At 47.7% G+C, this 9,861-nt stretch overlaps 1 protein-coding gene across 1 annotated transcript; it reads right to left on the bottom strand.

Annotated features, from left to right (window-relative positions):
• Positions 1-6,394: 6,394 nt before the first annotated feature.
• Positions 6,395-9,861, bottom strand: LOC140722891 (ribonuclease inhibitor-like). Its single transcript, XM_073037524.1, has 5 exons — positions 9,658-9,861; positions 7,471-7,557; positions 7,145-7,315; positions 6,822-6,989; positions 6,395-6,657 (listed from the first exon to the last, which is right to left on the bottom strand). The coding sequence occupies exons 1-5, from the start codon at positions 9,804-9,806 to the stop codon at positions 6,570-6,572; spliced, it is 663 nt and encodes a 220-aa protein (XP_072893625.1). The 5' UTR covers positions 9,807-9,861; the 3' UTR covers positions 6,395-6,569.

The raw sequence follows: 9,861 nt of genomic DNA, 5'->3' as shown, positions 1-9,861 counted from the left end.
AACCTCCTCTGCACTGTTTTCAATGCCAGTATTTGCTTCTTCAAGTATGGAGACCAGAACTGCACATAGTATTCCAGGTGCGGACTCACCTGTACCCTGTATAGTTGCAGCATGACCTCCCTGCTCTTGAATTCAATCTATGTAGCAATGAAGACCAACATTCCGTTTGCCTTCTGAATATCCTGTTGTACCTGCAAGCCAACTTATTGCAATTCATGAACAAGCACTCGCAAGTCTATCTGCAGAACAGTATGCTGCAATATTTTACCATTTAAATAATAATCTGCTTTTCTATCATTCCTTCTAAAGTGGATGATCTCGCATTTACCAGCGTTGTGTTCCATCTGCTAGACCTTGGCCCACGCACTTAATCAATCTTTATCCCTCTGCAGACTCTCCACATCCTGTGTACAATTTGCTTTTCCACTCAGTTTAGTGTCATCAGGAAAATTTGCTACGCTACACTCAGCCCCCTTTTCCAAATCATCAATGTAAATGGTAAGCAGCTGCGGGCCCAGCACCGACCCCTGTGGCACCCTACTCACCACTGACTGCCGACCGGAGAAACACCCATTTATACCAACTCTCTGCCTTCTGTCGATTAATCAATCAACTATCCATGCCAATAAACTTTCTCCGACTCCATGCATCCGTATCTTATTTATAAGTCGATTGTGCGGCACCTTATCGAACGCCTTCTGGAAATACAAGTATACAACATAAGAACCATAAGTAATAGGAGCAGGAGAAGGCCCCATCCGGCCCATCGAGCCTGCCCCGCCATTCAATAAGATCATGACTGATCTGTCCGTAAACTCAGGTCCATCTACCTGCCTTTTCCCCAGAACCCTTAATTCCCCTACTATATTAAAATCTATCTAACTATGTCTTAAATATATTTACTGAAGAAGTTCAAATGCTTCCCTAGGCAGGGAATTCCACAGATTCACCACTCGCTGGGAAAAGCAGCTTTTCCTCATCTCCGTCCTAAATCTTCTCCCTTGAATCTTGAGGCAATGTTCCCTAGTTCAAGTTTCACCTACCGATGGAAACAACTTTCCTACTTCTATCGCATCTATCTGTTTCAAAATTTTATATGTCTCTATGAGTTAACCTCTCATTCTTCTGAATTCCAGAGAGTATATTCCTCGGAGGCTCAATCTCTCCTCATAGGCTAACCTTTCATCTCTAGAATGAACCTGGTGAAGCTCCTCTGCACTGGCTCCAAAGCCAGTATATCCTTCCTCAAGTATGGGGATAGGACTGCACACAGTACTCCAGGTGCGGCCTCATCAGTACCCTGTCTAGTGCGGCATGACCTCCCTGCACTTGAATTCAATCCCTCTTGCTATGAAGACCAACATTCCGTTTGCCTTCTTAATAACCTGTTGTACCTGCGTCAACTTGTTGCGATTCATGCACAAGCAGTCCAAGTTGTTCTGCACAATAGCGGAGGAGTATGGCGGAGAAGTCTCGATGGGCAAAATGGCCTAATTCAGGACCTATATCTTATGGACCGGAGCTGCACACAATACTCAAAGTGAGGTTTGACCAAACGTTTATATGTTTGCAGTATGACTTCCTAACTCTTATGCTCAACAGCCCTACCAATGAAGGGAGGCATACCGTACAATTGATTCACTTGTGTAGCTACTTACAGTGAACTGCGTGCTTGGAAATCCAAATCATTCTTTACATCAATGCTATTAAGTGGTTACCCATTAAGTGTATACCTTGCCTTCCGTTTTACCTCCCAAAATAAAGCAACTCACAATTACCCGGATTAAACTCCATGTACCATTTCTCTGTGAATATCTATAACCGACTGTGCTTTTGATCTTCTTAATATTGCACACAATCCCATCAGACTTTATATCATCTGCATTATTGGTAATGCACCTATGTATTCGTTTAGCCAAATCATCGATATAAATGATTTGGCAAAGTATAGTTCTCTAATCAATTCATATATTGCAAACACGAGTCAATCTTCAGATGCTGGAAAATCAAACAACACACACAGAATGCTGGTGGAATATGATCTTATTGAATTCTTATATTGTCATGGTCCGGTCCGAAGTCGCATTCCAGTTCATGGTCCGGTTCAGAGACTCCGGACTCCGAGTCCTCCGGCTGTCCTTTGCTTCGGTTGGAATTAACCTGATGCTCATCTTGGTACTGGGAATAAAAGTGGCCCTGGGTTTGAGTGTGTTTGCGGGGTCGTCTTGCCAAGATTCCCTGGAAGCAAATGGCCGGTGGAAGGCTAGAACGGTCACTTGCCAGCTATAGGCCGCGTTGGAGAACCATTGCTTCTTGGAACCTTGTTGTCAGTAGTCGGAGCTATCATTGCCGTATGGATTCAGCCGCTTCCCGGGCCAGATGGGTGGCCGCCAGCCACTCCGAGCTAGGTAGGGATCCAGTTGTTTCCGTAGCTAGCCAAGGCTGCTAGACGTAACTGCGACTCGGAGCTACCCCGATGCAGAGATGGAACTGTCTGATGTTCTTTGGTGTTTGTCTCTTCCTGTCCTCGCCTCCGTGGGTTCCTAGTCTGCCTCCAAGTTCCAGCCTCGGAGTTATCCAAGCCTCAAGACTCAAGACCCCAGCCTCAAGCCTCAAGACCCCAGTTTCAAGCTTCAAGCCTCAAGACCCCAACCACAAGCCTCAAGCATCAAGACCACAGCCTCGAACCTCAAGACCCCAGCCTCAAGCCTGTAGCCTCAAGACCACAACCTCAAGCTTCGAGCTTCAAGACGCCAGCTTCAAGCCTCGAGCCTCAAGACTTCAGCTTCGTCTCAAGCCTCAAGGCTTCAGCTTCAAGTCTCAAGTCTCAAGAGCACAGCCACGAGCCTGACCCAAAACTCAAGCCTCACGACCCCAGCCTCAAGCCTCGAGCCTCGACCCCAAAGTCAAACCTCAAGACCCCAACCTCAAGCCTTGAGCCTCAAGACCCCAGCCTCAAGGCTCGAACCTCAAGACCCCAGCCTCGCCTCGAGCCTCGACCCCAGCTTCAAGCTTCGAGCCTCAAGACCCCAAACGCAAGACTCAAGACCCCAACCTCAAGCATTGAGCCTCAAAACCCCTGCTTCAAGCCTCGAGCCTCAAGACCCCAGCTTCAAGCTTTGAGCCTCAACCCCAAACACAAGACTCAAGACCCCAACCTCAAGCCTCGAGCCTCAAGACCCCAGCTTCAAGCTTCGAGCCTCAAGACCCCAACCTCAATCATTGAGCCTCAAGATCCCTGCTTCAAGCTTCGAGCCTCGACCCCAAACACAAGCCTCAAGACCCCAGCCTCGGGCCTCAAGACCCCAGCCTCAAGCCTCGAGTCTCAAGACCCAGGCCTCAATCCTCAAAACTCAAGACCTCAGCCTCAGGCCTCAAGCCTCAAGACCCCAGCCTCAAGTCTCGTCTCAAGACCCCAGCCTCGTGTCTCAAGAGCCCAGCCCCGAGCCTCCAGACCCAAAACTCAAGCCTCAAGACCTCAGCCTCAAGCCTCGAGCCTCAAGTCCCCAACTGAAGCCTCAAGCATAAAGACCCCAGCCTCGAGCCTCAGTACCCAAGCCTGGAGCGTCAAGACGCCAAACTCAAGCCTCAAGACCACAGCTTCAAGCCTCAAGCTTCGAGCCTCATGACCCCAAACTCAAGCCTTGAGACTTAAGACCCCAGCCTCAAGCTTCGATCCTCAGGACCCCAGCCTCAAGCGTCAATCTTCAAGACCTCAACCCCAAGTCTCAAGCCCTAGGATCCCAGCTTCAAGCTCCAAGAACACAGGCCTCGTCACGTCTTCTCCTGGTTTGGGGTCCGAGCCCGAGTCAAGACCCAGGTTCCGGATCATTGTCCGTCTCGTGCTCGGAGTCCACGCCCAGGCTCCTTGTTCCCAGTCCCTCGTCCTGGTCCTGCTTCCCTAGCCTAGTCTGCGACCTGTCCCGTCCTTCAGTTTTGTCCCGCCCTGTTCCTAGTACTTCCGTGACTGTGTCCTGCATTTGGGTCCATTCCCAACGCCCCCCTTATGACATATATATTACCACAGTCATGGACTTTCAGCCAGAATGACTCACGCCCCTCATCCCCTTTCTCAGCCCCCTCTGGGTTAGCCAGTTCCCAATCCAAACTGGCAATTCACACTGGCTCCCACGAGTCTTTCCATTCAGAATCAACTTCGCACCTGTGACCTTATCGAATGCCTTACTGAGGCCCACGTTCATACCCACTGCCTTGCCGTCAGAAAGAACCTCAATCACTGCCTCAAAAAAAGAACGAGCCTCAGAAAGTTCAAAGTTCAAAATTCAAAGTAAAATTTATTATCAGAGTACATACGTGTTACCATATACAATCCGGATGTTCTTTTCCTGAGGGCATACTTAACAAATATATTGAACACTAGCTTTGAACTATAAAGATAAGGAACAGTAAACTGTAAACACACTGTGCAAATGCCTATATAAATAAATAGTAATAAAAATGAGCATGAAATAACAATATAACTAAATAAGAGTCCTTTAATGAGTTCTTAAATGAGTATAGACATCTCATTTTGTACAGGTGCCTGATGATCGAGGGGTAGTATTTGTTCTTGAACCTGGTGGTGTGAGCCCTAAGGCACCGGTAACCTCTACCTGAGGGCAGCGGCGAGAAAAGAGCATGGCCAGTGGGTTGAGGATATTTGACGATGGATGCTGCTTTTATGCGGAAAGTTTCATTCGGATATGCTTTACCCGTGATGTGTTGGGCCTAAGATTTTTCGTTCAAAGCCATTGGTGTCCCCATACCAGGCTATATCACAGCCAGACAGCACACCTTCCAACATACATATATAGAAATTTGCCAAGAATTTTTAATGACATCCCGAACCTCCGTAGACTCCTGGGGAAGTAGAGGCGCTGTCGTGCGCTCTTTGCACTTACATTTATATGATGGGTCAAGGAAGGTCCTCTAAGATAGTGACACTCGGGAATATAAAGATATTGACCCTATCCACCTCTGAAACTCCGATGATTACTGGCTCATGGCCCTCTGGTTTCCCCCTCCTGAATTCAACAATCAGTCCATTGGTCTTATTGACATTGAGTGAGAAGTAATTGTTATTACGCCTATCAGCCAAGTTTTCAATCTCCCTCCTGTATGCTGATTCATCACCCCCTTTGATACAGCCCACAATAGTGGTGTCGTCAGAAAACTGGCATATGGTGTTGGACCTGTACTTAGTCATGCAGTCGTCGGTGTAAAGTGAGTAGACCATGGGGCTACGTAAACTTCCTTGCGGTGCTCCTTTGCTGATGGAGATTGTGGAGATGTGTTTGCCAATCTGAACTGAGTGGGGTCTACAATTAAAGAAATTCAGGATCCAGTTGCAGAAAGCAGCATTAGGCCCAGGTCTCTGAGTTTACTGACTGGATTTGAGTGAATGGTGGTGTTATATGCCGAGCTGTAATTAGTAAAGTGCATCTTGATAAATGCGTCTTTGCTGTCCAGATGTTCCAGTGCTGCGTGGAGCGAACGAGATGGCTTCCGCTGTAGACCTCTAAGGTAAGCTATATGGAGAGGATCCAGGTCGAAATTCAGACAGGAACTGATATGCTTCAACACTAACCTCTGAAAACACTTCATCACTGTGGATGTACTGGGCGTTAATGATTTAGACAAGTTACCACGCTCTCCAAAGCGGGGACTAGGGGCAGGAAGCAGGAAATTCGGCCACTTCGAGATTCCTGCTACATTCCCTAGACCAGGCTGATTATTCCCACCCCCCCCCCCCCCCACCACCCAGCATGTTTATCCACTGGGCAAGTCCTACCGCCTCGATCATGCTGGTTGTCGGGAGAGCTGTGAGCGACAAAATGATGCGAGGTCTGGGCGGACAGAATCGCAAAGAGCCATTGCACTCGAATGGATGGGGGGATGGAGGGAGCTGAACAGAGAGGTGGTTATAGTGGAAGTTTGGCAGCGCTGAAGATGGAGGGGCAGGTGGAGAGGCGAGATAGCACCGATTGTGGGAAGACAGGGTGCGGAAAGGAGAGGGTGGGGTAGGAGGGTGTTGGCAGCAGAAGAGACAGTAAAGTGAGAAAGAGGGCGAGAAAAGGGAGAGAGGGAAACTGAGTATCGGAGAGAGCGAGAAAGAGAGAATGGGACAGAGAGGGAGAGAGAAGGGGACCGAGAGAGGAACAGAAAATGAGTTGGAGTATGGAATACGGATGATCATATAATCACACTTCAGTGCAGTGTAAGTGATCGCTGCAGACTCAGGGTCACAACCGATGTACCTGTCAATTTAACATAATTACATCTGCTAGACTTCTGTATGTATTGCCCATATCAAAGTCAGCAAAATCATTCTCGCCCCATGCAATCACAACCCAGGACACTGGTGTAATACCTCAGGTCCACCAAGAGAAAACTGGGTCCGGGCATCCGGCGGAAGCTGCGCTGCTGGACACGAGGCGGAATTGTGTGGATGAGGGCTCGTCGTGAGCCATTGGGAATTAAACCTGGATAGCGGCCATTGAAGGGCAGGGCAGGAAATCAGCCAAAATGCCCCCATCCCGCGGGCGGGGGATGTTCACATATATAGATGTTCAGAGTTGCACTTTCACTCCGGGTCCGGGTTCCTGCAGAGATCTCAATTCCTTCATCCCAGTCCAGCTGAATAGATTCTCCACTAACCTGAAGCAGATGGGAGAGTAAAGAGGAAATTAACAGAATGTAGAACAGTGTCAGCAACAGTGGACTGGGGTTAATAGTTCAACATCTCTCATTGACAAATATCATCAGAAAACCAATGGTTTCGCTGATATTTTATAACACTGAACATTAACACAAACACTCACCAGATCCACTCCAGACTCGGGAGGGTCAGGATGAGTCGGCGGAGAGCGGGGACAGATCGGTCTGTCAGCGAGTTTGATTCCAGGTTCAGCATCGTTAGTGATCGGATTTTGTTGAGGGCGCAGAGGAGATCCTCGGCACCAGAATCTGTGAGACCGACATTCGCCAGCCTGGAGATGAGAGAGAGTGAGGGTGAAGGACACTGAGAGACAGGAGACGGTACAAATCCACAGAGTTTATCAGTAACACAATTACTGATCACATTAATGTTCAGTGTCAGACACCCAGTGACTGTAAACACAATCTCCCACAGTCTGGTACTTACCACAGTTTCTGTATTTTACACTCCGGGTTCCTCAGAGCCGCAGACAGCAGTTTCACTCCTGAATCTCTCAGTACATTATGACTCAGCTTTACCTCCGTCAACGATCGGTTTCTACTGAGCGCGGAGCCGAGATCCTCGGCACCAGAATCAGTAAGACCAACCTTCCTCATCCTGTAGATAAGAAACAGTGAGGGTGATGGACACAGAGAGACAGGAGACGGTACAAATCCCCAGTGTTTATCAGTAACAATATTACTGATCACATTAATGTTCAATGTCAGACACCCAATGATTCTAAACACAATCTCCCACAGTGTGATACTTACCACAGTTTCTGTATTTTACACCCCGGGATCCTCAGAGCTTCAGACACCATTTTCACTCCTGAATCCCCCAGGTCATTATCCCCAAGGCTAAACACAAACAGATAAATTGATGAACAAATTGCTTCACACTGCAGGTCTGAGAAAAGCTCAACACTCGGATATTCCAGGAAATATTAAACCTATCACAGTCAATATCCCTCACTGTCTAGTTGCAGGTTATTCACCGAATGTCAAGATGTTAGTCTGTTGGCGTGACCCTGTAAGCTACCAGCATACTGACTCATTTCCAGACGTTTAGAAAAGAAGTGAGTGGGTCGGAAAGGGACAGTGTTAAGCGATGAGAGAAACTCCCGCTTAGTATGGGAAAATGTCCCCGGATGATAGCGGAAAAGACACTCACATGAGGAAAAGGTATAAGAAGGAAGATCGCTAGAGGAGAAAATGGGATGGGGAAGAGAGATAGCGATGTGAAACAGCAGATGATGCGTTGGTGTGAATTGAGGCCCACAATATGGAAATGTCCACATCGGGGTTGTGAATCTGCTAGTCAGCAAAGTCGCGCAAGAGGAGAGATGGTGATAGTCGGACCCGGGGAAAAGCAGGGGGAAGACAATTGCACAGAGGTGCTTCTCGCCCTGTCACTGAACCGACGATTAAAACTCACCGGGGAGAGGGTGTGAAACCTGTTGGAGTCAGGTTGGACTGGGTGTCAGCAACAGTGAGAAGGAAATTTGCGAATGGACTTGACACACGTTCTGAGAAACATGGCTATTCCCACATAGGAGATTGGTGGGTAAAACCAAAGCTCATGGCATTGGGGGGAAGACATTGACATGGATAGAAAACTGGTTGGCAGATAGAAAGCAAAGGGTAGCGGTGAATGGGTGATTCTCGGAATGACAGGTGGTGACTAGTGGGGTGCCACAGGGCTCGGTATTGGGACCACAGCTGTTTACGATTTAAGTCAACGATTTAGATGAAGGCATTGAGAATAACATCAGCAAATTTGCTGATGATACTAAGCTGGGTAGCAGTGTGACATGTGATGAGGATGTTAGAAGAATTCAAGGTGACTTGGATAGGCTGGGTGAGTGGGCAGATAATTGGTAGATGACGTTTAATGTGAATAAGTGTGAGGTTATCCACTTTGGGAGTAAGTACAGGAAGGTAGATTATTATCTGAACGGTATAAAGTTAGGTAAGGGAGAAATACAAAGAGATCTAGGAGTCCTTGTTCATCAGTCGCTGAAGGTGAATGAGTAAGTGCCGCAGGCAGTGAAGAAGGCTAATGGAGTGTTGGCCTTTATTACAAAGGAAATTGAGTACAAGAGCAAGGAAATCCTCTTGCATTTGTACAGGGCCCTGGTGAGACCACACCTGGAGTATTGTGTACAGTTTTGGTCTCCAGGGTTAAGGAAGGACATCCTGGCTGTAGAGGAAGTGCAGTGTAGATTCACAAGGTTAATTCCTGGGAATTCAAGACTGTCTTACGCAGAGAGGTGAGAGAGACTGTGCTTGTACACGCTGGAATTAAGGAGATTGAGAGGGTATCTGATTGCAACATATAAGATTATTAAGGGATTGGACAAGATAGAGGCAGGAAATATGTTCCAGATGCTGGGAGAGTCCAGTACCAGAGGGCATGGTTTGAGAATAAGGGGTAGGTCATTTAGGACAGAGTTAAGGAAAAACTTCTTCTCCCAGAGAGTTGAGGGGGTCTGGAATGCACTGCCTCGGAAGGCTGTGGAGGCCAATTCTCTGGATGCTTTCAAGAAGGAGCGAGATAGGTATCTTATGGATAGGGGAATCAAGGGATATGGGGACAAGGCAGGAACCGGGTATTGATAGTAGATGATCAGCCATGATCTCAAAATGGCGGTGCAGGCTCGAAGGGCCGAATGGTCTACTTCTGCACCTATTGTCTATTGTCTATGTCTATTCTCTATTCCTGTGATTTAAGATTAAACCACTGGCCTTTGTTCACTGATCTGCTGAACTGTCCAACGTCCCTTCACAAAGAACCACATAACCTTCTCGTCCTTGGGGAATTACTGACCAATCCCCTGGCATTTGTCATAATTCTTCACAATCTGATTTACTACAGTTTTACCAAAAAAAAAACCCAATACATTGAAATAACAGAATGGAACAGTTTCACCGTTCAGAGGAAGAGACAAGTCAATTTACCCCAACTCCAGGCACTTGTGTAGCCCGGGTCCCAACCGCTGGATTCCTTCACATTGAATGATGCAGTTCTCCAGGTCGAGGTGTTTTATTGTATCACAGAATCCGATGACATGAGACAGGACCGCGCAGTCGATCCGGGTCAGTGTCATTCCACTGAATGAAAGTGTGTCCACAGATCCCAGTGCGTCCTGAGCCAGTCCACTA

Source organism: Hemitrygon akajei, unplaced genomic scaffold (genome assembly GCF_048418815.1).
Source record: "Hemitrygon akajei unplaced genomic scaffold, sHemAka1.3 Scf000092, whole genome shotgun sequence".
Taxonomy (NCBI): domain Eukaryota; kingdom Metazoa; phylum Chordata; class Chondrichthyes; order Myliobatiformes; family Dasyatidae; genus Hemitrygon; species Hemitrygon akajei.
Note: the sequence above shows the minus strand (reverse complement) of the source record. Positions and strands in the feature narration are given on the sequence as shown.

Excerpts from the sequence above, each read along its gene's own strand:
- LOC140722891 (XM_073037524.1), bottom strand. The coding sequence starts at position 9,806 with ATGACACTGACCCGGATCGACTGCGCGGTCCTGTCTCATGTCATCGGA. Across the intron at positions 7,558-9,657 it reads CACAAGTGCCTGGAGTTGGG|CCTTGGGGATAATGACCTGG; the intron begins GTAAATTGACTT and ends GTTTGTGTTTAG. Across the intron at positions 6,658-6,821 it reads CCGAGTCTGGAGTGGATCTG|GTTAGTGGAGAATCTATTCA; the intron begins GTGAGTGTTTGT and ends CATCTGCTTCAG.